Here is a 27,460-nt window from a genome sequence, read left to right on the forward strand (position 1 = left end):
CAGGCCGCCTGCTCGACGCCGCTCCCGGAAGAGCCGGAGAAACGGAGTTCGCCCGAGGAACGGGGGCCGCCCCGCGGTCCTGCTGCGCATGCTCGCTGCGAGCCGCTCCGGCGTTCCGAGAGGCGGGCTCCGCAGCTGGGTGGCGCGCTCCCGGCCGGCCGGAGGGCAGTGGGGGCGGGGAGCGGGCGCTAGGCTTGCGGCGGCCGCAGGGGCCTGGCCGCGAGGTGCACACTGTGGCCGCGGCGGCCGAGGCCCGAGGACCCGCCGCGGCTCGGTCTCCGGAGAGGGAGGGCTCCGCTGCCGCCGCCGCCCGGCCGGTGCCCGGTGAGCACGGGCCCCAGCGGGCGGGGGGGTCCCGGGTCCCACGGCGTGGCCGCGGCCCCGAGAACTGCTGAGGCCGGAGGGGGGTGTCACCCGGGTCAGCGTCCCGGCGCTCCGGCCGCCTCCTCGTCCTCCACCGCAGGCGCGCTTCCTTCGCCGCAACCCGGCAACCCCCGCAGCGGGAGCCCCAGGGTCGCCGCCCCCTCCCCGCCCCCTCCCGGCCCGCTCCCCGCCGCCCCCGCCCCCGGCGCCGCCCCGCGCCGCGCCCACCCAGCTCCGTCCCATCCGTGCGGTTCTGTAGGTCCCAGTGACCTTGCACTTTGGCCTATTAGACCCGTCCTCCCGCTTCTGGTTACGCAGATCGCCTGTTGTGACTTTCAAACTTTTTTGCCTCAACCTACACTAACAATATGCCCTACGTGCATAACTTGTGCCTGCATGTGTAGATCCTGAAAGATAAGTTCCCAGGGAGACATGACCCCAGCCTCTCACGATGCAGCCGGATCCGCTCTACCTTTGTTCTAATCCCATTCTGTTCTTTGCTTCCCAAATGACTCTTGCTAACGACGAAATTGATTTCAGGACCTATTGGTTCTGACCACACTTTGAAACCCTTGCTTTTAACAAGCATCACACTTTCTCTGCCTTTGGGGGATACTGAGTTCCAATAATCAGATAATCACGGGTGTCCTCCAATTCCAAAGAAAAGGTATATTATTAAGATTTTAACGTTTCTGCTTCTCAGGGCCAGAATCACTTTGAGGACTTGATTTGAATTTTCTAATTTGATGCCATCGGGTTTATCTTGCTCTTCTTCCAAAAGCTAGTCGGACTTGGAGAAGAGAAGAGTGTGTGAGGTTGGGGCTGGATTGTGGAGTGTTGATAATGGAGAAGGAGACGATTTTTGCTGGAGAGAGAAATAATTAAAGTTCAGCTTTAGAAAGATTAAGCGGTGTCCACTGCGAAGGGAGAATTGGCTGGGCTGGATGGATGCTGGATGGGAAGACCTTTGAATGGGTGGGGATCGAAGCCCTGAAGTGATGTTCAGTGAGAATGCAATGGAAGGTGGTATGACCAGGTGTACAGAGAACGAGATTTGAGGACACACGAGGCCTGGTAAGGAAGGAGTAAAAATATAGCGAAGATTCTGGGGCGCTGGCTGGCCCACTGGGTAAAGCATGTGACTCTTGATGCCCAGATTGTGAGTTCCAGCCCCACGTTGGGCATAGAGATTACTTGAGAAAAAAAAAAAAAAGTTAAGTTTCTGATCTGGTGATTGAAAGATTTGGGACTAGGAGGACCTGGAGCTAGAATCTTCCTTCTTGTGCTGTGTGCATCTCTCAGGAGCGGTAGTTCCCAGGGGACGTATAGCAATGTCGATCGTTGGGCTGAGGCGTGCTACTGGGATGCAGCAGGCAGAGGCCAGGGATATGCTGAACATCCTTCATTGTCCAGGAGAGCCCCCCGCCCCCAATAAAGAAGTAGCCAGCGCAAAAGGCCAATGGTGCTGGGGTTAAGAAGCCCTGCTTTAGAACAGAGATTCATGATGGCTGGTGGGAGAGTGGGTCACACCCTCAGCACCTCCCAGGAGTGCTACCTGTGTGCACACACAGAGAGCATGCATAGTTCATAGGAGAGCTTATGAGTCAGTCAATGCACACCTCTGACCCCTCATAGTTCATTAGTGTGTGGGGGAGGGGGGCAGCAATTGGGGTCAGCCAGGAGCTTCTTCAAACATCAGGACCCCTGGGTCGGACAAAGAACTCTGTTCTTGTGTGATGATTTACAGTTTACAGAAGCATTTCCCGTACAGTGTCTCATTTGCCACTTTTCCTGTTTCACAGGTAAAATCAATCCAGAGAATCGATGGAATTTGCCCCAGGTGTGGCACCCAGCAAGCCAGCAGTGAGGACCTGGGTACTGGCAGATGGGGATGGTGGTTCTCCCTCTCTGTTTGTGAAGGTAATTCTGTTGATCCACCATCAGCTGCTGACTGAGGCTCGGCCTTTCAGGGTCCTTGCTGTTTAGGGCTTGCCTGAGAGGCACCTAGCAGTTTGTATTACTGTGTGTCTCTTGGGTGTTAGGTTTACAGTGACCCCTTTGTGACCACCAGCATGACAGCAATATCAGAGCAGGCAGCTTGAGAATTGCACTCAAATTCCTTTGTGCCTCAATTCTGGGGGAGGGGAGAGAAGATAAGAGAGTGACAAAGCATAAACTGTGAGGTTTTCAAACTCTCCATTTACATCTGCCCGATTTAAAAACACTCCAGTCAATAAATCTTTAGTGAGTAAAAATTGAATATTAACAAAACAAATGCAAGGACCCAAGTGTTGACCTCAAAGCAATGACCATCCAAAGTAAAAAATGCATTTAAATTTACCTAGGATAAATAGATATATGTATAACAAATGAAAGTTTCATAGCATAATACCCATTTTTACTGCATGCAATGCAGATTGGTATTTCATGTGTAATTTTAAAAATTTCTGAAAAAAAAATAAAAAATTCTGACGGGAACCAGAGATTATAGGACCAATGACGCAAGCAATTAGAAAAGTATAACCTTAGATGAAAACAATGGAAATAAAGGTGTTTCATACAGATGTAAAATGAACGCATATGGAAGCTTTCACTTAACTCACTAACCAAAGAACCACAAAGATCAAACAAGAGAAGCCAAAGAAGATTCTAGAAGACTATAGATATTGAAATAAATGTGCACAGGGAGGCAAAACTGGCTTCTTCTGAAGTGGGAAGAATTATTTACATGTACTTACTTACATGGAGAGAGAGTTTATTGCCTACAGACTAGAATAATTTTGCATCATTCTCAGTCATCTGCACTGTGCAGAGTTGAACAAATAGCTCGAAGGCTAGAACCCTGTAACCTGGAAGGATGTGTTCTAGACAATGCATCATTTTCATTGAGGCATAAAGTTTCTTTACAGTCTCATAACCTCAATGAAAGCTACCGCTAAAAAAAGAAAGAAAGAAAGAAAGAAAGAAAGAAAGAAAGAAAGAAAGAAAGAAAGAAAGAAAGAAAGAAAGCTACCGCTGATCATAAACTAAGACTGGTCTCATTAGATTCGGCCTGGTTGTTTACATAGGTACGGGCATGTTAATTCACCATAAAGGCCTTCTTGAGTTTGCTTTGCTGGAAGCCTTCATAAGGAATCTCAGATGGGATTTTTAGAAGTCTGGTATTTGCTCTTCCAAGGTACGGAAGCCATGCTCGAAAAGGTCTCTCCACCAGATTTCACGTATACCACTTACGAATGTGAGCAAATTCTTGTCTGTATTCTTGAGGTCCCCGGAATAAGCCTGAAGTATGTGACACTTGTTAAATTGTCACAGAATCATTTCAGAAAAGATGAAATCATTGCTCTCCTACTGATATCAAATAAACAGATGTTAATGATTTTATTTAACACAATAATGAGGGAGCATATACAATGTGGCAGATTAAATGAGACAATGTATATAAAGTACTTAGTGTGGGGCCGGGCATACAGGCAAAAAACCCTTCAAATCCTTCTTGGGCTCGTCACAATAGCAGCAAACTACCTATTTCTCTAGGGCTTCTATTCAAGTGTTTCTCAAAGCACAGTCCATGGTGCCAGAGCCTCATGGGGTACTTGTTAAAAATCCAGATTCTTGAATCCCTCTCCAGATCCGCTGTCAGAATTTTAATTTTTTTTTTTTTTATGATAGTCACAGAGAGAGAGAGAGAGAGAGAGAGACACAGGCAGAGGGAGAAGCAGGCTCCATGCACCGGGAGCCCGACGTGGGATTCGATCTGGGGTCTCCAGGATCGCACCCTGGGCCAAAGGCAGGCGCCAAACCGCTGCGCCACCCAGGGATCCCTGCTGTCAGAATTTTAGATGGAAATCCAAGCATTTGCATTCTTATCAAGGGCCCAGGGGAATTCTTATGAAGACCAGAATTACACACACAACTAATTATTATTTTTTTTAAGATTTATTTATTTATTCATGATAGAGAGAGAGAGAGAGAGGGAGAGGCAGAGACACAGGCAGAGGGAGAAGCAGGCTCCATGCCAGGAGCCCGACGTGGGACTCGATCCCGGAACTCCAGGATCGCGCCCTAGGCCAAAGGCAGGTGCTAAACCGCTGAGCCACCCAGGGATCCCCACACACAACTAATTATAATAAAGCTTGCATGGAAACTTTACCTAACCTAATTATATGGATTCACCCTTTCTATTCTCTTTCATTTTTTAAAATTCTGTCTGATTTTTATTTTTTTTTAAGATTTTATTTATTTATTCATGAGAGACAGAGAGAGGCAGAGACACAGGCAGAGGGAGAAGCTGACTCCTTGCAGGGAGCCCTATGCGGGACTCGATCCTGGTACCGGGTATCATGTCCTGAGCTGAAGGCAGACATTCAACCTTTGAGCCACCCACGTGTCCCTCCGTCTTATTTTTTAAACACTGATTTTAAGTAGGGCATTTTAGACCGGATGCTTCTTTATGGAGTATAGGAGAAGCTGTCCTGGGCACTGTCGGTTGTTGAGCAGCATCCTTGGCCCCTACCCAAGTAGCATGCCCTGCCTCCTAGGTGTAACAACCAAAAATGTCTCTGGACATCGCCAAATGTTGCCTGGGAACCAAATCACCCCGACTGACAACCACCAATCTTAACCCACTTCATTGATACCTGTGGTCAGAATCCTCAATTTGAAAAGAACATTTTAACTTATTTTAAGAGGTTAGGCTCTGAAGGCAGACACCGGAATCTTCAACGCTGACTCCGTCTTTCTTGGCCTGCTCTTGGTCACAGGAACCTAAGATTAAGCCATAGTTCTCCTCTATGATGTGAAAGAACAGTGGACTCTAATGGACAAGGTGATTTGGAAGATAAAATGGGTTAGTGCATGCAAAGCCCTTTGGGTCGTGCCAGGCACATTGCTGTATTTGGTAAATATCAAATATTGTAATCACAGTCCTTTAGACTCTAGAAGGACGTGTCAGTCAGGATCCAGCTGGGAAAACAGAAACTACTGTTAAGATCTCACCTGGGAATTTCCTTGCAGTCCCTGGTGCTGGAGGAGCTGAGAGGCCAAACAGGAACTGGTGAGTGACCCAGAGTAGTAGTGGCTGGATGCCACACCCACAGCCGGTGGAGCTTCCAGGGCAGCAGGTGGGGGGGACCCTGCAAAGTTGGAGCCCACAGCAGTGGTGGAGCCATGCCAAGCAGATAGTTTTAGGAACGGCATCCTGGCATCCTCGCTCCACCCTCCAGGGTCCCACTGCGCTGCCCATTGGCCAGATCAGCTGGAAGTCACTATGAGAAACCATAAAATAGCTGGTTTGTAGGGACGCATCAGTGCAGCTGATGACTTACTCTGAAGGCCTGACTGCAGCTCTGAGCACCAGCTTCCTCTGCAACTGGCCTTCTTACCTCGAGCCTAAGCTGCCCAGGGCACAGTGAGGCACCCCTTCAGCTCTGCACCAGCTGGGCCTGGGTTTGAGTCTGGCTTGCACTGGCTGTGCCATCCTGGGCCACTCACTTAAGGCCTCAGATGTTGAGTAGGGATGAAGGTGACACTTGGCAAGGAGGTTGTTGGGTTACTGGACTGGAGATGTGGGCTGATGCTGGAGGAATTTTGTTCTTGGGTGAGGTTCCAGGTCCCAGGACTGATGCTGAGGCTCGGACAGGAGAGCATTCCCCTGTCCCTCTCTCTCCCTCACCCTGCCACTCAGGAGGTCTCCGTCACTTACTTTCTCTGTCAACTCCCATTGTGTCTATAAGTTTGAAACCTGGGTTTTCAAGAAATTTTTGAGTTAATTTTAGACTTTTAAAAAATGGCAGAGATAGTGCGAAGAATTCCCATCACCCGGTCTCCCCGATTGTCAGCATCTCACGTGATGCTGCATGGCCATCGAAGCCAGGAAATCAACACGGGTGCAGTTGCATTCACCCAAATTGTTGACCTGACTCTGGTGTCTTCAGCTTGTCTCCAGTGTCCTTTTTCTGTCCCACATCCCACGTGGCATTTAGCTGTTGTGTCTCCTCAGTCCCCCGTGTCCCCCCCCCCGCCCCCAAACTGGCCCAGTCTGTGACAGGTCCTCAGCCTGCCCTTGGCCTCAATGACCTCAGCAGTTTTGAAGTGTCCTGGTTACTTGTTTTGTACCCATCCCACCACATGGCTTGTCTGACGAAAGTGGGGGTGTGCGCTTGGGGCAGGATCATCATGGACAGTGTGGTGGCCTTCTAGATGCATCGTATCAAGGACATCAAGGACATCAAGGACGTCATGGTGTCGATGTGTCTTATGACTAGTAGGTGGTCGACCTTGGTCCTAGTGGCGTGTCCGCATGATTTCCCCACCGTCGAGTTACTGCCTTTCCCCTGCTAGTTAGTAAGTATCTTGGAGGGAAGGTCTGAGGCTATGCAGGTCCCACAACGGGGAGTTTTAATATCCTCGATTTTTGTTCATTTCTCTGTTCTGTTGCTTATATTACCCTTTAATTTCTCATGGGACGTGTCACAGGAGAGTTACAGAATTAAAGGAATAATGACCAAGCGAGGAGAGCAGCTTGTCTTTCCAGCTTGTCTCCCGATTCTCCACGTACAGGGAAGGGAGTTCATGCACATTGTCCACAATTTTAAGAACAAAAGATGGGGAGCCCGGTGGCGCAGTGGTTTAGCGCCGCCTTCAGTCCAGGGCGTGATCCTGGAGACCCTGGATCCAGTCCCACGTCAGGCTCCCTGCATGGAGCCTGCTTCTCCCTCTGCCTGTGTCTCTGCCTCTCTGTGTCTCTCATGAATAAAGAAATAAAATCTTAAAAAAAAAAAAAAAAAAAAGAAAACGTAAGGAGCAAAAAAAAAAAGCAGGCGGGAACTGGAGGCCTTGACCAGAGCCTGGGGTGGGGGGCAGAGGGCGGTCTGAGCCCGACTGGGGTTTGTGTCTTGGGAAAACCTTAGCTTCGAAAAGATAGCATTTGTAGACCTTGTTAATCGCGTCTGCCTTCTAACTGGTAAGTCCTGTAAATGCAAGCATTTTTGGAAACCTTTAGTTATTTCTGCCGCGTGGGAGAGCTCCCGAATTCTTGATTCGGAAGCGTCTGTGTCGGGCAGGTCATTTTCCCCCACGATCAGCGTGAGGAGCGACATCGCCACCTCGTGTCCTCCTGGAGCGCTGCTTCTTTTTTTTTTTTTCTTTTTTTTTTTTTAAGATTTTATTTATTTATTAGAGAGAGAGAGAGGCAGAGACACAGAGGGAGAAGCAGGCTCCATGCAGGGAGCCCGACGTGGGACTTGATCCCGGGTCTCCAGGATCAGGCCCTGGGCTGAAGGCGGCGCTAAACCGCTGAGCCACCTGGGCTGCCCTGGAGCGCTGCTTCTGCGGTCGTCGGGCGCGCCCGCTCTGGGCCTGCGTCACCTGGGGGTGCGATCCCTCCCGGGCGCCCCCGTCTGCTCGGTGAAGTGGGGGTGAAGTAGCAGACACCGCGGTGAGCGCAGGGTGCGCCGCAGAAAACACGAAGTACGCGGACGGCTCTAACCCAAGAGTGGAAAGAGCTGTGCCTCTGAGCGGCAGGATCAGGGGCAAGTTGCTAGTAATAGGTTAACATTTAAAATATATTTTTAGGGGGATCCCTGGGTGGCGCAGCGGTTTGGCGCCTGCCTTTGGCCCAGGGCGCGATCCTGGAGACCCGGGATCGAATCCCACGTCGGGCTCCCGGTGCATGGAGCCTGCTTCTCCCTCTGCCTAACTCTGCCTCTCTCTCTCTATCTGTGTGACTGTCATAAATAAAGACATGTGCATTAAAAAAAATAATAAATACTTTATTTATTTATGATAGTCACAGAGAGAGAGAGAGAGAGAGGCAGAGACATAGGCAGAGGGAGAAGCAGGCTCCATGCACCGGGAGCCCGACGTGGGATTCGATCCCGGGTCTCCAGGATCGCGCCCTGGGCCAAAGGCAGGCGCCAAACCGCTGCGCCACCCAGGGATCCCCTAAATAAACTATTTAAAAAATAAAATATATTTTTATAGGGACGCCTGGGGGTCTCAGTGGTTAAGCGTCTGCCTTCGCTTCAGGGCGTGACCCCGGGTCTGGGGAAGAGTCCCACATCAGGCTCCCTGGAGGGAGCCTGCTTCTCCCTCTGCCTCTCTCTCTCTCTCTCTCTCATGAATAAATATTTTAAAAATATTTTTATGTAGTTTTTACAATATAATAACAACTTACACAATATCCTCATATGTAATCATGCCACTCCTATGATGCGGAAGCCAAGGGCAGTAGCAAAAGGCTTGCTTGCAGTGTAGAAAACTGGTTTTTGGTGGAGGGTGCAATTCTTGATCTCAGGGTTGTAAGTTTGAGCCCCACACTGGGTGTAGAGATTACTTTATTTATTTTTTAAGATTTTATTCATGAGAGACAAAGAAAGAGAGGCAGAGACATAGGCAGAGGGAGAAGCAGGCTCCCTGCAAGGAGCCTGATGTGGGACTCGACCCCAGGATCATGCCCGGAGACTGGAGATGAAGGCAGACGCTCAACTGCTGAGCCACCCAGGCATCCCAGAGATTACTTTAAAAGCATTTAAAATCTTAAAACAAACAAAACAAAACAAAACTATTTTTCATCCAAGTGACCCTGCGGACCTGAGTCCCCATGAGGATTTTTTTCCCTAAGTTATATTGAGATATGATTTACATACCATCCAACTCCCCTATCAAGTGTAGACTTCAGTGCTTCCAGTGTATTCACAGTCCTACAACTACGACCATTACCACAAACAGTTTTACATTTTCATTACCCCAAAAGAAGCCCCACACCCCTTAGCATCAACACTTCCTAATCTTCCTTTCCCCAGTCCTATGCAACCTCTCATCTACTTTCCATCTCCATGGGTTTGCATGTTTTGAACATGTCATATAAATGGAGTCATATAGTATGGTATCTTTTGTGTCTGGCTTTTTTTTTTTTTTTTTAATTCATTTGAGAAAGAAAGAAAGAGCAGAAGCAGGGGAGGAGCAGAGAGAGAGGGAGAAGCAGACTTCCTGCTGAGCCAGGAGCCCAAAATGGGGCTGGATCCCAGGTCCCAGGGATTAGCTGAGCAGAAGGCAAACACTTAACCATCTGAGCCACTCAGGCACTCCTGTGCCGGGCTTCTTTCGCTGAGCATGATGTTCTCAAGGTTCATCCACATTGTAGCACATGCCAGAACTTGATTTCTTGCTATGGCTGAATAATATTCCGTTGCACAGGTAGACCACGCACAGGCCAGAGCAGATGGTTCAGAGGGGTGATGTATGGACTGATGATTGTGGCTGAAGAAGAGAGTGGTGTCCGCAGAGCTGGCGGGCAGCCCCGGACAGCCAGGGTAAGAAGGAAGGGGTATGGGCTGTTCTTGTAAAGTCAAACTGTTGAGGGAAGGAGGGGCTTTTGTTAGGTGTTTGAGGACACAGGAGACTGAAGAAACTTGGTGGTCCCAATGCAAAGAACTACAGGAGGCAGAGAGGTTTGGTGACCAGAGACAGCAGGATACAGATGGTGGTGAAAGGGCCCCAAGGCGGGGGTGGAGGCTGTGTCAAGGGATCTGGGTGGAGATCCTTTTATTTCCAAATCAGGATAAAATATGTATGCGCTTCATCCAGATAGTGAAGAGTGGTAACAGCTTATGAAGAGATCCACCCTCAAGGAGTAAACTGTGAAACAGATAAAATTGTTACAGTCTGAATCATGGAGATGTAACTTTAGTTTGAAATCTGCCTTTTTTGAAGAACCTCATTCACCCATGGTGTTTGGTAAATGGAACATTACTACATGTAGTTTGTTACAGGTGTGTGTGTGTGTGTGTGTGTGTTAAAATACATATCGCAGAAATTTACAACTTGAATCATTCTAAGTGCACAGCTCGCTGGCATGAGGTACGCCACACGGGTGTGCCACCATCACCACCATCCTCTGCCAGAACCTCATCATCATCCCAAACTGAAACTCCACACCCACTGAACAGCTCCCGCCCCACCCCCACCCTGCAACCACCACCTGACTCTGCCTCTGTGAATTTAACAAGCGTAGTGACATCACATAAGTGGAATCATAGAGCATTTATTTTTGTGTGTGTGTGTGTGTTTGTGACTGGCTTATTTTACATTTTGCATTACACTTTTTAAATACATAATTCTCATTGCTATCCTTTGTGCTTACTATTTTTATTCTCACTGAATTATCAGCCCTTTAAACATGATCAACTGAGGGATTTAACATTTGTGTAGCATGGCACATGAAGTTCATGTGAAGGCACTTTTGTGTGTGTTTCACAGTCTTTAGTATTCCATCCATCAAAAAGCCAAAACCCACCAAGTTCAGCCAAGAATATCAGTTACTGCTGCGTAATAAATGACCCTGGTATCACTGGCTTAAAATAACAGTCTGTCACTGATCAGTGTTCTCGAAGATGGGTAGGCCATTCCTCTGGCCACCACGCAGGATCGGCGCCGGCCGGCTTGGTTTCTTCTGGCCCCTTCATGCAGCTACCCTCAGCTGGGGGGCCTGCAGGACTGGACGGTGCAGGATGATTTTCCTCGGTGCCTGGCAGTGCCTCCGTCCCTACGTATGGCCTCTCCCACAGCTTCCTAGCTGGGCAGTCTCAGGGCCGGGTGCCTGAGGGGGAGGACTCCCAAACCCCCACAGCCTGCTTCTGCCACACTCAGCAAGTCACCCGGAGTGACCCATCTGGGCTGGAGCCAGTCCAGATTCAAGACCACATTGCAAAGGGGCCTGCGTACTTTATGGGAGGATTTGTGGTCACGGGACAATCTGCATCCCAGGGCCCTTTATTTTATTTTTTTTTAATTTTTATTTATTTATGACAGTCACAGAGAGAGAGAGAGAGAGAGAGGCAGAGACACAGGCAGAGGGAGAAGCAGGCTCCATGCACCGGGAGCCCGACGTGGGATTCGATCCCGGGTCTCCAGGATCGCGCCCCGGGCCAAAGACAGGCGCCAAACCACTGCGCCACCCAGGGATCCCCCCAGGGCCCTTTAATAGGTGAGAATGGTAACGGTCAGTCCAATCCACGTTCTAGGTCACCGCTGGACACACGCTTTTTTGCAGGTGGGGGTTGGCCATAGCTCGTTTGTCGCGCTGGAACTCCTTCCATTCTTTGAGGTGCGTGGATCCTAGAAGCCTTTTAAGCACGGCTTGTAGTTGAGACTCCACGGTCTCCTGACTCGAGGTACCCATGATTCAGGCCCGGTTCCCTGGGAGTGTGGGGGCTCTTGGTCCCGCCAACGCCCTCCGCGCCGAGGAGGCCGAAGCCGATGGCGTGTCTGAGTCCCCGCAGCGTCCCCCACCCCCCGGCGCCCCGCGGGGTGGGCCCAGGCCTGGAGGAGTGCGCGCTGTGTGGACAGCAGCGCCTCGGCCTCGCTCCGGCCGGCCCGACGTGTCCGAGGCCTCCTGCGGGAGGGAGGCAGGTCCCCGCCCGGCCGGAGGCCGCGGGGACCCCAGAGGGCGTCTGCAGGACTGGACAGTGCGGGGGACCTGGAAGTGGGGCCCCGGGCGCGCGAGCAAGGGGCGGGCTCCCGGCGGAGCGACGAGCGCCGCGGCCAATCCGCGGGGGCGGGCCGGGCCGGGGGCGGGGCCTCCCGCCCAAGCGGCTCTGCGGCTCCGCCCAGGCGGGCACGGCCTCTGGCTGGGGGGCAGATGCGCAGGGCTCGCGGGGGCAGAGGGGCTTGGCTCGTACAGGGCTTGATGCGGGAGGGCAGGCCAGCCGGGACTCCCCATCAGCTGTCCCGTTACGGGAAGATTTCCTGGAGTCTCTGCACCCCAACCCCGCCCCGACCCCCGGGGATGGGCCTCCCTGCGCCCTGGGATGGGCAGGCATGGACTGCTGGGGGGGGGGGCGGTGATGAGGCACCCCTCGGCGTGGCTGTGTCTTGACAGGGACGCTGCAGCCCTGCCCTTAGGCTGACCAGACCTTGGGGAGCTGAATGTGGGCTCCAACCAGGGAACTTCGGAGCAGGAGTAGGGGATTAGAGGGCATTGGAGTAGCAAAACTTGGAAATGAGGGTGACCCCTCACAAAGGGAGAGCTGAAATGTGAGGGAGGGCCCAGTCTTCCTCTGGGCTCTTGAGGAGAGCTGGGAAAGACCCAGCCACTCACCCACCACCCAGTTCCGCAAGAAAGCAAAAAAGTTCACCCCACACCCCAGGGCCCGTCTCCAGGCTAGCTCTACCCGCATAATAACGTCCCGCTTGCTTCTCCAGGCCAGAAGCCACGGAGCCCTGAGTGACTGTGGAGTCTCTGGACACCTCTGCGGCCCTATCGCCTCCCAGCTGAGGCAGCGCCAGCACTGGCTCATGCACAAGGTCACTGCCCTCCTGGGGCCCCGGCACCTCCCGAGTGCTGGGTGGTCCAGGGCCTCTGGCCCAGGATGGGGGACAGGTCTCGTTGTGAGGCCAGAGAGTGCCGCCTCCTGGAGCCACGCTTCCCCTTCGTGGTGTGCAACATGCCAGCAGGCGCCCGCCTCAGTGTCCCTGTGACACTGTCAGGACGAAGGCCACTGGGCCTTCTGGGGGGGTCCGTGGCTGAGCCCATGTCCCGAGTGCTCTTGTCTGGTTCTTGGTGGCCGGGAAGGTCAGTTACTGTCCTCCTGGATGAGGCACACCAGGTACCGTGCGGGGACGGGCTCTGGATCCCCCTCGGGCAGCCGCCCAGCTCTGCACTTCAGGGCTGTTGGCCGTCCTGGCGTGCCTCGGTGTCCTCATCCATAAATTGGGTCACCAGGAATGATCGGCTTTTGTAACACGGGGCCAGGTTAAATGGGAAAACCTGTGAAGACACATCCCACCATGCACAGCTCCAGCACTCCCGGGCCTCTCTCTTTTTTTTTTTTTTTTAATTAAGTTATATAAGTTCTTTTTTAAAGATTTTTAATTTATTTATTCATGAGAGACAGAGAGAGAGAGGCAGAGGCACAGGCATAGGGAGAAGCAGGCTCCATGCAGGGAGCCCAATGTGGGACTCAATCCTGGGTCTCCAGGATCATGCCCTGGGCAGAAGGCCCTTCGCTAAACCGCTGAGCTACCAGGGCTGCCCCTGGGGCCTCTCTCTCTAGAAGCTCAGGGTTCCCCCTGCCTCTGTCCTGCAGCCCCTGGAGAGCCCTGCAGGCAGCACATCTTACAGACAGGAAGGTGCAGGGTGGGCGGGGAGGTGACCTAGCCAGGTCTGCGAGAGGTAGGGGCAGCCCCACAGAAGCCCCGACCCCCCGGGGTGCTCCCACTCTGTTCTGTCAGCCCCGGGCCCTGAGGCAGCCGCATCTGCCTCAACCTCCACCTACATCCATTTTCCTGAGCACCAGGCCCGAAGTTGCCTCCACTGATGGATTTTGCTTCCCCCCTTAGGACGGAGCCCCCGGACCGCCAAGTTCCCCACCAGGGAGGAGGAGGAGGAGGAGGAAGAGAAATCCCTCTGCCAGGGCCTGAGCGTGGCCTGCGGGACAGGCCATCGTCCCAGAATGCCCCTGCCAGAGCCCAGCGAGCAGAAGGGTGAGAGTGTGAAGGCTGGGCAGGAGCCGTCCCCGGAGTCCCCTGAGCCGGGCACAGATGTCGTTCCCACAGCCCCCACGAAGCCTGAAGAGTTCTCTAAACTGGTCCTGCTGACCGTCTCCACAGAGAACGTGGATGGGGTGGACTCCCAGCCTGAAGGAGGACACTGTGTTGTGTCCCTGGAGATGTCTGGCCCTGACACCCTGGCCAGGATGCCCCAGATCCTGACAGTGGAGGAGCAAGTGGGGGCAGTCCAGCCAACCCTCCAGGCCCCTGAGCAGTATCGCAGCAAGCCAGACACAGGTGAGTTCCAGGCTGCTGCTCCTGGCCCAGTCCTCTTTGTGGCTTCACATGCTCAGACAGAGGTTCTGTGCGCCCCCTTTCTAGGGGGACGGCCTTGGGGTCCCATCCCTGACCTGAGCTAACCACAGGACGCCGTCTTAGGCTGGTGTGATGATCTCAGGATATCACCCCTGGGCATCTGCCCTCACTCCCATCCGTGCCCTGGACCTGAAGCCTTGCTCCATCCCAGCTCACCCCACCCTCTCTTGCCCTCAGCAGCCCCCAAGCCCCTGGAGTTCCTGAGGACCCCTTTCGGGGGCCGCCTCCTGGTGCTCGAGTGCTTCCTATACAAGCAGGAGAAGGCCGTGGGGGACAAGGTGTACTGGAAGTGCCGTGAGCACTGTGAGCTGGGCTGCCGGGGCCGGGCCATCACCCGAGGCCCCTGGGCCACAGTGATGCGGGGTCATTGCCACCCACCTGATGAGGAAGGCCTGGAGGCCCGGCGCCAGAGACAGAAGCCGCCTAGCCCAGCCCTGCCTGAAGGCTTGGGGGACCCAGAGGGTCCCGGAGGAGGCCGAGTGGAGGAGCCGCTAGAAGGGGTGGGCCCGTGGCGGTGCCCTGAGGAGCCAGAGCCTGCCCCCACATTGGTGCTAAGCAAGCCTGCTGCAGAGGAGGATGAAGGGCTACGAGCCCTGTCGCTGCTGAGCTTGCCCCCCAAGAAACGCCCGACACTGGGGATTGGTAAGTGCCCCACACGTGGGCTCCACTCTGGGGCCAATGAGTACCCATGGGCCTTTTCCTGTGCCCAGGTGGAAATGTGGGATCCCACATGGTTTTCTAACGTGCTCAAAGTCAAGATATCATATTTAAAAGATATAAATATGTCTTAAGCCCATGGGATAGAACCAGGGGTCCCAAGTCCTTTTGGAACTTTCTGATTTAGCACGGTCTGGTGTGAGGTCCAGAAACCTGAGTTTTAACAGGCCCAGGTAGTCCTAGTAACCCATGAGGTTCTGGAAGGTCAGCCTAGGGGAGAGCTTTGGGCCAGGGCCAAGTCACAGCCCAGCCCCACCTGGTGTCAGAACATGTGCTGAACCTCTGGTGTGTCGGGAGCTTTGTCAGGGATGGCTCAGATGCCAGAGAGATTAGATGTGTGATGCGCGGGAAGTGCTCAGCGCCAGTCCCGTGATCGTGGCGCTGAGTGCCTGGAAGCTGCAGGCTTCTTTGAGGCTTTTATTACCAGCAAGTGGGAGGTGGGCTCGGTCCCAAGCGCTGGCTCCCTCCTGACCCAGATTCGAGGGTTTAAGGACTTAGGGCAGCTGCTGTGCTGGGTACTGGATGGAGAGGGGGAGGGAAACACTTGTTTTTCACTGCGTGTCTCTTGCCACCATTTGTATTTTATGGCGTGTCCATGTGTTATTCAAAAATAGATAAAAGTTTCAAACAAACCCTAAAAAAAGAATGACCAGGAGTGACTGAACACATAGGCTGTGAAGTCAAAGCCAGCTTGTCCTTCCCGGGTGCATGAGCTTGGATGTGATGTTTACCCACCAAGAGCTGTGGCCTCCCCACTGACCTCCAGGAGAGGAACTGCACCTCCTGCCTGGGTCAGTGGGTGGGGGTCAGTGGGAATGCACAGGGGCCCACGAACGTCCCACTTGGGGGAAGCTACAGGAAATGTCCCCATAGAGGGGCACGCGCTGCCCACCCACTGCCTCCTCGGCCTCCTATCGGCCTGCCTCCTGTGACTGCCCTAGATTCCTCCTCCAGGAGAACTCCGGCCCCCCCTGGAATTCCTGAGGACGTGCTATGGGGGCAGCTTCCTGGTGCACCAGTCCTTCCTCTACAAGCGGGAGAAGGCCGTGGGGGACAAGGTGTACTGGACCTGCCGGGACCATGCGCTACACAGCTGCCGCAGCCGGGCCATCACCCAGGGCCAGCGGGTAACCGTGATGCGGGGCCACTGCCACCCGCCTGACATGGAGGGCCTAGAGGCCCGGCGGCAGCAGGAGAAGGCCATGGAGACGCTGCAGGCCAGGCCTGGTAGGCCTGGGGACCAGGCGGACCAGCTGCCTCAAGGCGTGGACAGCCTGCTCTGCCGCAGGGGGCCCGGGACCCTGACTCTCAGCAGAGCCCGGCCTAGAAAACGCCCAAAAGTCCTCCCGGCCCAGCCCCCAGCCCTGCCAGGATCCCCTGCTGAGGACCAGGACGAGGACCTGGGTGAGTCCTTCACCTGCCGACCCAGAGCCGGCCCAGGGAGGTAGGAGGGGGCCCCAAGACCCGGAATTCCCACTTCCCTCCCCACCCACCTCTCCTTTTTCTCCCCAGGAGGCCCTGAGTTCTTGAGGACCCCCCTGGGGGGCAGCTTCCTGGTGTACGAGTCCTTCCTGTACAGGCGGGAGAAGGCGGTGGGGGAGAAGGTGTACTGGACGTGCCGGGACCAGGCCCGCATGGGCTGCCGCAGCCGGGCCATCACCCAGGGCCAGCGGGTGATGGTGATGCGGGGCCACTGCCACCCGCCCGACCTGGGGGGGCTGGAGGCCCTGAGGCAGCAGGAGAAGCGCCCGGGGGGAGCTCAGCGGGGGAGCCCAGGTAGGACCTCGGGTGGGCCTCGGAGCCAGCAGGGAACCTGGGCGGCCAGCCTCACCCTCTGACCCCCCGCGGCCCCCAGCAAGCATCCTCCGTCCTCACGGGGGCACTGTGGTTGCCACCCTCCGCGTGCTCTGCCCCCCTGCCCCTGGCCCCCCTCCGCGGCAGGGTTTCCGGAGGAAGCTCATCAGAGGCTGCCCGCATGCCCCGTGTGAATGGGTGACACAGGGCCCGCAACCGGCACATCCTGCAGGAGGGGACATTCCCTCCCTCCTCCAGCCCTGCTCCCTCAATGGCATTGTCTGTAAGGGACCCATGACAACAGTCGGAGCCCTGCTCTCTTCATCTTTGTCCACCTGGCGTTTTGTCTCTCTGGTCAATATTCCTGTGTTCATCTTGCCAAGAAGAGTGCTTTGGAGTGTTCCCTGCCCGCCCAGCAGGCCTGCCCTGGATGCCACTTGTGGAAAGACTGTGTCGTCCACCTGGCGCTCGCCCCTGGGCTCTGATGTCCTCACTGGCTTCCCACCCAGGTTGCTTTGCCAAGTTGCCCACCTGCCCCCCCGCCACAACTCTGCCCATCCTTTGGGGGCCCCTGTCCCTTAGGTTCCCAAGTCAGCGGAGTCACCTTTACAGTCTTGGCCACAAAGTTCTTTCAAACTCCAGCACTCTGGTCTTAATCCCTCTGATTCTCTTTTTTAAATTCCATTTCCGTGTGACTGCGTCCGCGGGGTGCAGGCTCCAAGGCTTGTGGCAGCGCCGGCCCGTCCTCACCCCGACTCCCACCCCAGGTACCATCTGCTCACAGGGCGTCCGCTGCCCTGATTCCAAACTGCCTCTGTCAGCTGGCCTGTTGACCTGGGGGCGGGGGGTCCCTGTGGAACTTTGTTCAGGGTGGCACACAGGCCCGCACGGCTCCAGTCCTTCTCATGAGGCTGTTGCTCAGCCGTCCAGCATCCAGTAGCTGCTTAGTCTGTGGGCCTCACGCACGGGGCGGCCAGGCCGGGGGCAGCTCCAGCTTTGGCTCCAGTCCTCCCGGGACCCCCTTGGCTGTGCCCCGCCGCCAGGCCCCTCTTTCTCTTGCCCGGTTTACTCCCTTGTCCTGCGGAGGCCCTGGGGCCACCCTAGGGGACCACACACATCCGAGGATGCCTGATGGAGAGTGGCTGTCGTGAGTCCTTTTCTGGGGTTGTCTGGTCTCCACATTGAACCGACCATAGCTTTCAGAGGACGGGTCCTAGGCCTATGCTGCTGCTTTGTTGAAGTTTTGGGGTCATGTCTCCATCGCTGGGACACCTGGCTGGGCTGAGGGCCTTTGAGGCAGGAATCGCAAGTCGTGCTCTCTTTCTCCCGTTCCCGGGCACTTTCTGCTCCTTGCTCGCTTCTCTCCGTTGCTCCTGTTGGCCAGATGTCCATCCTCCCGGCGTGCCTGCCCGGGACAGCTCCTCCATTTTGCCTTCCGATCTTTCCATGTAACATCTAAGTTTCTGCTGTCGTATTTGGACATCTTTGCACTCACTCTGTCACCTGTCCGGCCTGTGGCGGTGGCTGTGTCACCCCCTCACTCTCTGTGCCGTGGCTTGGTGCATTTGCTTTGGCCTTTGCCCTCGGGGTGGAGCTTCTCTTGTGTCTGGTGACCCTTTCTGGCTGCTCCTGTTCAAGCCAGGCTCACAAGCTCTGTACGGGGTGCTGAGCAGGGGCCTGCAGTCAGGTGCCTGCGAGTGCGAGTGGTGACTGTGGCCTGAGACCCCTGACTTTGGCTCTGTGGGTCTGCGGGTGGGCCAGTACCCAGCCTCCCGCTGGGCATCTCACCCAATGCCAGCCTTCTGGGAGCCGGCAGGGGCGGTGGGCGGGAAGTGCCAGCCTTGGGGACACAGGCACCTGCTGCCCCTTCCCCTGGGCGCGGCCCCCTGGGCTCTTTGCTCTCCACACAAATAGCCCCATCCTGTGCCCATGGGTGGAGGCCTGCCCTGGATGCCACTTGTGGAAAGACTGTGTCCTCCACCTGGCGCTCGCCCCTGGGCTCTGATGGCTTCCCACCCAGGCTGCTTTGCCAAGTTGCCCCCCCCCCCAACTCTGACATTCTGGGGGCTTCTCCGTTCCAAGTCCCCGGCCTGGAGTGCTGTGCTCTTGTCACTCTTCACTGCCTGTTGTCATGGGCTGCAGAGGGAGCGAAGACAAGCCCTGCGGTCACATACTCAGTTCCTCCGCCTGCGTCTCCACGACGTACTCGTCCCCAGTGGCTTCTGCAGCCCCGATAGACTCCCCAGTCTGTCACCCGCTCCTCTGTGGTCCCGGTGCCTGGGAGGACGTTTTCAGGGTGGAAGGCACAGCCGCCTTCTGGGTCCTCACCCTCCACTGGCCCTGCCACTCCTTGCCTCCTCCCAGCGTCTTGGGTCACATCCCCGCTCAGCTTGGGGACCTCATGCTGCCGTAGCCTCTTGCTGCAATGCACACCTTCACCCCAGCCCCCATCTCTCTCCTGGACCCAGAGGGCCCATGCATATTCCTCCAACTATGCCAGGACCGAACAGCCCTGCATGAGCACCCCCACCCATCTCAGGAACCTAGGAGAAGTCAGCGGTCACAGCAAGGCCACCACCTCCCTGCAGGCCCCACAAGGAGGGAGACAGATTCCCACCTTCAGGGGCCTTCGCCTCACCAGGCTTCCGCCTCCCTTCACTCCTAGGCTTGAGAAGAGAGCCCCTGGGACCTGAGGCTAGGCTGGGTTTGGGAAGTGGGGGCCCTGCACCCTGGAGTCCAGAGCCATGTCCTCTCCCTGGGAGGACGACCTGGGATGGGGCGGCGGGCCTCACCCCAGGGGCCATGCTGTTCCTGCTTTGACACAGGGGCCCGCATCACCTCACTGCCCAACTCCAAGACCTAGCTCCCAGCTCTCCTTCCCCACCCACCTCTCCTGTTTCTCCCCAGGAGGCCCTGAGTTCCTGAGGACCCCCCTGGGGGGCAGCTTCCTGGTATATGAGTCCTTCCTGTACAGGCGGGAGAAGGCAGCGGGGGAGAAGGTGTACTGGACGTGCCGGGACCAGGCCCGCATGGGCTGCCGCAGCCGGGCCATCACCCAGGGCCAGCGGGTGATGGTGATGCGCAGGCACTGCCACCCGCCCGACCTGGGGGGGCTGGAGGCCCTGAGGCAGCGGGAGCAGATCCCCAGCCCGGCCCAGAGGGAAGGCTCAGGTGCGAGTGAGAGGGTGTGGAGGGAGGCAGGTGCTGCGGTCTCCCCACTGGGACATTCTGTCCTCAGCCCATGCCTGGTGGCCACGGGCACCCATGCACATTGTTCTATCTGCCCCCCGTGTGAGCTCCCTAAGGGCAGGGCTGCATTGGGCTCCACAGTCATGCCCGCTGCTGGTGTGGGATTGGCCGTCAGCAGAGAAGAACCCACTCAGACAGCTGGAGGGCAGGGGGTGGCAGGGCATCACCTCCAGGAAGTGCTCAGCATCGTTTATGGGTCGATGCCCCTAGACTTCAGGGACCCTCTGTCTCCCCTCTCCAGGTATCTCATGTCTATTTTCCTGCCTCCCCTGCCCCAGTTCTCTCTGGCCACCCAAACCCCAACATCACATGACCTTTCAATTCAGAGTGTTAAAAGCCTCAAGAGAGAGTTGATTGGTTGCCAGCTAGACAAGGGGAGGGTGGAGATGGAGCCAGGAGGCCCAGGTGCATGGGGCCCCAACCATGGGCCCGGCTGAATGTTCCAGCCTAGCCTCTGACCTGGAGGGCTGGCCCGGGTGTAGAATCCACTCCAGCTCAGGGGAGGCCTGCAGGAAAGCTCAGGTTTTGGGCAGTTATGGGGCCAGCCTCCCCTGCAGCACCAAAGCCCTGAAAAACACACAGCCAGTCTGTGCTGGAGGGTGTCAGGGCCCTGGGCCCTGCAGCACGGGCTGGTGGAGAGGCGGCCAACAGAGTGGGTCCTGCGGGGGGATTGCAGTTCCTGGGGCGGGCTGGGGCACAAAGGAAACAGTCTCTGAGCCTGGAGCCCAGGCTCTTATCCTGCTTCTGAGATGCCCCTTTCATGCTGCCACATTCCTTCCAGGAGCCCTCCAGCCTCTGGAGTTCCTGAGGACGTCCCTTGGGGGCAGGTTCCTGGTGTACAAGTCCTTCCTCTACAGGAAGGAGAAGGCGGTGGGGGAGAAGGTGTACTGGATGTGCCGGGACCAGGCCCGGCTGGGCTGCCGCAGCCGGGCCATCACCCAGGGCCAGCTGGTGACGGTGATGCGTAGCCACTGCCACCTGCCCGACCTGGCAGGCCTGGAGGCCCTGAGGCAGCGGGAGCAGCTCCCCAGCGTGGCCCCGCAGGAGGACCCAGGTACAGCCCGGGACAGGGGTCAGATCTGGGAGTACAAAAGAGCCGTGGGCCTCTCGTCTCTGCCAGCCCAAGGCTCAGACCACTCGGGATAGGCACCATCTGAGGAGCTTTGTGCCCTAGCCTTTAGACCCCAGACTCTCCTACCTCTTGTCCACTGACGCCTTCTCTGGAACCTGAAAACCAATCCTTCCCTAGATCCTTCCCATCCTCAAGACGACTTCCCTTCTAATTCGGTTCCTCTCCTGTCATTTATTCTAAGAGGTCTTGACTAGTTACAGATCAGTCTCTCTTGAAAATCAGATGAAGAAACGGAGACTGCTCCAAAAAGAGCAAGCTAATATTTGTGTGTACACACATGCACACACACATGTACACATGCACGCTCACAAGATTTTGCCAAGAATTAATTTTATTGAGCTGAAAATGAGTTTCCTTCATATAAACAGAATACAAAACTAGTCTTTAGGAACCATTTTTTTTTAAAGATTTAATTGACTTATTTGAGATAGAGCACATGAGCGGGAGGAGCGGCAGAGGGAGAGGGAGAATCAGGCTGCCCCCTGAGCAGGGAGCCCAGCCGCATGCGAGCTTGATCCCAGGTCATGACCCAAGCCAAAGGCAGACGCTTAACCAACTGAGCCACCCAGGTGCCGTGCATTTTTTTTTCAAGATTATATTTATTCCTGAGAGACACAGAGAGAGGCAGAGACGCAGGCAGAAGGAGAAGCAGGCTCCCTGTGGGGAGCACGATGTGGGATGTGATCCAGGATCCCGGGATCAGGCCCTAAGCCAAAGGCAGATGCTCAACCACTGGGCACCCAGACACCCCGGTGCCCTGCATTTTTGTGTTTCATATGAATTCATGTGAATAATAAGGGCCATATCTTATAAAATATAAAAACGAATCCAAGTTCTATAAAACAACTGAAAGAAATTTGATTTCTGCTAAAAAAAATAACTAAAAATTTTTAAAAAGGAGGTTTCTGGGAGAAAGCCACTGTCTGACGACAATAAGAAAGAGAAGTTGTGGGACACCTGTGGCGCAGTCGAGGGCACTTGTTCAGTCCTCCTCTGATGAATGACAGGCTGAATGCTGACCCTCAGAGTCCCAAATAGCTTCTTTCACCAGGCACGAGTAGTTTGGGGCTTCAGAAAACCAGAATTCCCAGTGACTACCCAAATCAGAGTCACTCTACCCAGTTTTCTTTATCCTCAAGGTGAGGTCATTGTTACAAAATATGTACTTTTGGCTCTAGCAGCTTCAATATGAAAAGAATTAATGGGACGTCCAGCTGACTCAGTCAGTGAAACACGTGACTCTTCATATCCAGGTTGTGAGTTCAAGTCCCACACTGAGTGTAGAGAAGACTTAAGAAAGGAAAGGGGGGGTGGTGCCTGGGCGGCTCTGTGTGTTAAGTGTCTGACTCCTGATCTCGGCTCAGGTCTTGATATCAGGGTCGTGAATTCAGGCCCTGTGTTGGGCTCCGTGCTGGGTGTAGAGCCTACATAAAAAAATAATAATAATAATAAAAAGAAAATCATAAACACAAAACAGAATTACTAATCCATGTTTTCAATTTTGTTTCCTCAGAAAAGGTGAAACTTCCACCGGAAGTGCAGCTGTGCGTCCAGCCTGGTTCTCCGGAAAGCCAGCAGTTGTGTGGGTAATTGTGAGTTGTCTCGGGCACCACAAGTCCCCCCAACACGTAGTGGCTTATGTTGGCAAACATTTACTGTCTCTCTCAGAGTCTGTGGGCAGGAGCAGTTGGGCTGGCGGTTTTGGCATGGGGTCTCTCATGAGGTTGGAGGAAGGACGGCGGCCGGAGCTGTGTCTCTGAAGGCCTGAGTGGGCCAGGAGCGGGTCCCGCAGTGCCTCACCGCGCACACGCCTGTGGGCTGTGTGCCCCGCTCCTCCACCATGACAGCTCTCTCCCCCCAAGACAGTGATCTGCGGGTGAGCAGAGCAAGGAGGAGGCCACCAGCAAGTGCGGTTGGTGGTCCCCCCAAGAGCATCTGGAGTACTCACTGGGAGACAGAACCTAGGCTGTGAAACAGGCCTCGTCCAACAGCAAGGACTGGAATCACACAAAGCTCATTATCTGTTCAGAGTGGAATGAAGCCAGAAATCAGCAACACAGACAAAGCTGGAAACTTATAGACATGGGACAATCAACATCCAGAATAACTGAGACTCTGAGAAGAAATCCCGAGGCGGATGGAGACCCAGCACAGCAAGACGCACGGGGGACAGCAGAGCAGAGCTTAAAGTATAGCTGGAAAGACTTACATGAAAAAAGAAGAAAGATCCCAAGTCCGTAACTTATGCTTATGTTAGTTAGACACTAGGATAGAGAAACAGAGCAATGCTAAAGCAGGAGGGAAAAAAGAACAGAAATGAATGAGGGGCGCCTGAGTGGCTCATGGTTGGGCGTCTGCCTTCAGCTCAGGTCATGATCCCGGGGTCCTGGGATCCAGCCCCGTGTCAGCCTCCCTGCTCTGTGGGGAGTCAGCTTCTCCCTCTGCCTCTGCCGCTCCCCATGCTTGTGCGCACTCGCTCTCTCTCTCTTTCTCCCTCTCTCTCTTTCTCTCTGCCAAATAAATGAATAAGATCTTAAAAAAAAAAAAAAGAACAGAAATTAATGAAAGAGAGAAAAGGAACAGGACCAGAAGTTGGTTCTTGGGAAGGATCAACAAAATTGCCGAACCTTTAGCTCCATCATCCCCAAAACTGGTTTTTACTTTCCTATTATTTTTATTTTTTCCCCCAAAATTGGTCTGTAAAGATAGAGAAGACTCAGGGGCACCCGGCGGGCTCAGTCAGAGGGGCATGTGACTCTTGACCTCAGGGTCATGAGTTCGAGCCTCAGGTTAGGTGTAGAGGTGACTAAAAAAAAACTATTTGAGTAAAATAAAATAAGATCGGGAAGAATCAAGTTATTAAAATCAAGAGTGAAAGCGGGGCATGACTGCCTACTCCACAGGAAGAGCCGCACACACAGAGGGTCGTCAGGGAACGGCATGAGCAGTGGCAGAACAGCTGCCAAGGCCAACCCAGGAAGAAATAAGAAAATGTGAGCAGACCTGTACCAGGTAGAGACTGATGGAGTTGTTTGACAACTTCCCACCCAGAAAAGCCTGGCCGGACGGTGGCGACCATGGTGCCCTCTACAAAACGCTTGGCCAAGGATCAACACTGGCCCTTCATAAGCTCCCCCCACAGTAGGAAAGGAGGGGGGAGCACTTTCGGGGAGAGAGGGAACATCCTCCGAGCGGTTGTGGGGGTGGGCGCCTGGTTCCACAGCCACCTGGGTAGGTGATGTGGCAGGAGGATGACCGCTCAGTGTAGCCAAGTGAGCCCAGGAGGGAGTCCCGGTGACTTGGGGCCGCGGCCTGCCTGCCTGCCCTGTTCCCTGGGAGCCAGGCAGCTCCTTCCCCTGCAATGGCGGGTGTCAGAGAATTTGCCACGTTTTCCAAAGCCATCACGGCAATAGAGAACTTTTTGTTTCTTGGCAAAGAATCTCAGAGGCCCGGGCACGTCCCAGGACTCCCCGAGTGGGAGATACGACTTCTCAGGAGTGTCAGTTCCCCCCAGGACAGGCTTGCAGAGAGAGCCGGGAACCCTGGAGCAGCCTCCCCTCTTAAAGGAAATGGTAGGACGTGTGTCCTGAGCGTGTGTGAGCACCAGCTGGTTATCTCCGGGCGGGAGGAGACTTCCTCTACTGCCCACCTCTGCCGCCTTTGGATTTTTATAATGAACGTGTGTTTCTTTGTGACCAGGCAGGTGAACGGTACGAAGCTGGACAGCGGGCCCAGTGAGGCCAGCCTCCTTCCCGACTCGAGCGGCTGAGCCTCCACGCTGCCGACGTCAGGGATGGTCTGAGCGTACCCAGGCCCCTGGCGTTACCCTCCCAGTTAGATTCTGCTTCACAAAGACTTTCTTCCACTCGTCCGAAGCACTGGCCTTCATGTTTCTCCAAGGGCCTCATACCTGGACGGCGTCTCCGGGCGGGCAGGCAGGAGCGCCAGGAGCTGGCGGCTGCAGGTGTGCGTGACCGGGGACGGGCCCGGCCCATGAAGGTCCGAAGAAGCCTCTTGACACGGAGACGCCTCCTCCCCACTGTGCTGCCCTGAGCTGCAAACGCCCGCCTGTTTCCAGAGCCTGGGACTTTGCCCAGGACTTTCCCGTTTCCCAGGGTCCTGCCTTGGCCAGGGCGCACTGAGAGCCTCCTGCTGCTTCCAGCCGAGCGCCCCGTGAAGCTGTCGCCTCCCCAGGTGTTTCTGGACGGGTGCCAGGGCGGCGTCCGCACACCCCTCACAGTAGCAGGGCAGGCCAGAGCAGAGGCCTTGCCACACCCTCTCAGCACCTCTTTCCTTTGCTCTCTTCCGACTGAAATTAAAGCCAGGGTCCGCGATTGCCGTAGCATGTGGCGTTCCCCGCAGCGGGAGCCAGTCCCGGACAGACGCTACTGGCCAGCAACGTCTGGGTTGCCCACATTTGTGTGATGCAGGACGACAGGCAGGCCCAGGGGGCGGCGAGGCCCACCCGCCTCTCCCATCTGGCAGCGTAACAGAGAGCTGGCCTCGCAGGCCCGAGGAGAAGCAGGCTGGTGTGGCCCAGAGCTCCAGAGGCCGCTGCTGGCTGACTGGGCTGCGGCCTCCCCACGGGGTTCCTCACCGCCAGCTGTAGGTACAGAGAGCGCATAGCTGGCTGTGGAGCCTGCTGTCTGGCACTGGAGCAGCGACGGCTTGGGACCCCACTGTCCCTCCACGCGTAGATTTGCTGCCAATAAACCCTCTTTTATATCTCACCGTGTAGAACTGGTATGTACGCCCACGTCCCCTTTGCAAGGACAGTTGGCCGCTGTGAAGCCACACGCACTGTGTCTCCGTGCAAGGTTGGGAGTGATGGAGTTTGGCCAGGCACCCCCAGAAGAGACCCCCACACAGGAGGCAGTGCCAGGTACCTGGCCCAGATGTCAGCTGGAGCAGGAGCAGGTGGGGGTGCTCTGGAGCAGTGGCCAAGGGGTCCGCTCCAAGCACACAGGGCTGCGGCCCCAGCTGGCCATTGCCTTTGTGTCGCTGAAACACCTCGATTCTCTGCTGCTGCCCCTCACCCTGAGCCCCACCGCACTCTCAGAAACTGGGGCAAGCTGGAAATGGAATGACTACCCCAAGGACAGGGCACTTAGACCCCCAATCAGACCCTGGCTCCCCTCCCAGGCAAATAAGTGCCCCATCAGTTGACCCAGTTGCAGCCCCATGGGGCCCTAGCCTCGCAGCCTTGGCAGCGGTCGAGAGGACGGTGCAGGGACGTAGCAGGTAGGAGGCAGGTGTCTGCCAGAGGACCCCTGTGCTGACGGCCCTCAGCAGTGGACGCCCCACGCAGGGGCCGTTTCAAGCAATGCTCTTGGCCACACAGCATGCTGCCCTGAGACAATGAGCTGCCCACGGCCGATGCCAGACACAGCCCTGTGGGAACAGATAGGACACCCAATCCCAGATCCATCTTTGTGTCACACATACGCATGCCCTCGGGCAGTGGCCACACCTGGAGGAGAGTCTGTGCCTCTACCAGTTGAGTCTGCTCAGCTCCACTGTGGAAGGGGAGCCCCCCACAGGCGTGAGGTGCTCCAGCAAGAAGTGCTGAGTCCCCACAGCTGCTGCAACCTGCAAAGCCACCTGCAGGGACACTGAGTTCCTCATTCTCAAGTCCCATGGCCCTCAGCTTGGCTGCGCTCTGGGATGCAGCACAAGGAGAGTCACAGAGGGACCTAGGCTTCTCTTCACTCCTGGACACTCATGCTGACGGGGGCCTGCGTGCTCCTCTCTGCTCCTGCTTGGACCTCAGAGGACACACGGATGCTCTGTGGCACTTGAACTGACTCCCAGATGGACAGGAATTTTGACACCGCCATCCCCTTGGGTGCCCCATGGCTGCTCCGAGCTCCGCATGCTTCCTCCCATAGGTCTGCTTCCTCCAGAGTCCAGAGCCCCTCCCGTCACAGAGCAGAGTGCACAAGGGCAGGTGGCCAGGAAGCTGGCGCCTCAGTGGATGGATGGAGACTGATCGGCAGGGCAATGCCCGCTCCCTCCCTGCTCCTGCTCTGCTGCTACTTTCCCCCAGTAAGCCCCATTGTAGGATGTCTCCACCACCGGAGCAGGTCATTTGTGTGCCCGCCCCCTCTGCGTGATGGTGAGCAACAATTATGAAATTATGTTTCAATTATGGCATTAAAAAAACTTCACTAGGAATAACAGAAATATCAACAAGGAACTCAACTCTTATTTTTTTTTTATTTATGATAGTCACACACACACACAGAGAGAGAGAGAGAGAGAGAGAGGCAGAGACACAGGCAGAGGGATAAGCAGGCTCCATGCACCGGGAGCCCGACCTGGGATTCGATCCCGGGTCTC

At 55.4% G+C, this 27,460-nt stretch overlaps 1 protein-coding gene across 12 annotated transcripts; it reads left to right on the plus strand.

The window, feature by feature from the left end:
• Positions 1-115: 115 nt before the first annotated feature.
• Positions 116-27,304, plus strand: FLYWCH1 (FLYWCH-type zinc finger 1). 12 transcript variants are annotated; one of them, XM_055340541.1, is made up of 15 exons: positions 116-324; positions 2,166-2,283; positions 9,562-9,677; positions 11,176-11,350; positions 12,568-12,669; positions 13,705-13,848; positions 13,975-14,151; positions 14,407-14,871; positions 15,901-16,350; positions 16,459-16,722; positions 19,648-19,911; positions 20,771-21,043; positions 22,635-22,707; positions 24,559-24,693; positions 24,821-27,304. In XM_055340541.1, the coding sequence occupies exons 6-14, from the start codon at positions 13,818-13,820 to the stop codon at positions 24,683-24,685; spliced, it is 2,124 nt and encodes a 707-aa protein (XP_055196516.1). In that variant the 5' UTR covers positions 116-324; positions 2,166-2,283; positions 9,562-9,677; positions 11,176-11,350; positions 12,568-12,669; positions 13,705-13,817; the 3' UTR covers positions 24,686-24,693; positions 24,821-27,304. The 12 variants fall into 12 exon arrangements, with proteins under 12 accessions (XP_055196516.1, XP_055196504.1, XP_055196508.1 ...); XM_055340529.1 differs by having other exon boundaries at positions 13,705-14,151; XM_055340533.1 differs by having other exon boundaries at positions 13,705-14,151; positions 14,410-14,871.
• The last annotated feature ends 156 nt before the right edge of the window (positions 27,305-27,460 follow it).

Source organism: Nyctereutes procyonoides, unplaced genomic scaffold (genome assembly GCF_905146905.1).
Source record: "Nyctereutes procyonoides isolate TBG_1078 unplaced genomic scaffold, NYPRO_anot_genome, whole genome shotgun sequence".
NCBI lineage: Eukaryota > Metazoa > Chordata > Mammalia > Carnivora > Canidae > Nyctereutes > Nyctereutes procyonoides.

Excerpts from the sequence above, each read along its gene's own strand:
- FLYWCH1 (XM_055340529.1), top strand. The coding sequence starts at position 13,818 with ATGCCCCTGCCAGAGCCCAGCGAGCAGAAGGGTGAGAGTGTGAAGGCT. Across the intron at positions 16,351-16,458 it reads GGACCAGGACGAGGACCTGG|GAGGCCCTGAGTTCTTGAGG; the intron begins GTGAGTCCTTCA and ends TTTTCTCCCCAG. Across the intron at positions 21,044-22,634 it reads GGCCCCGCAGGAGGACCCAG|AAAAGGTGAAACTTCCACCG; the intron begins GTACAGCCCGGG and ends TTGTTTCCTCAG.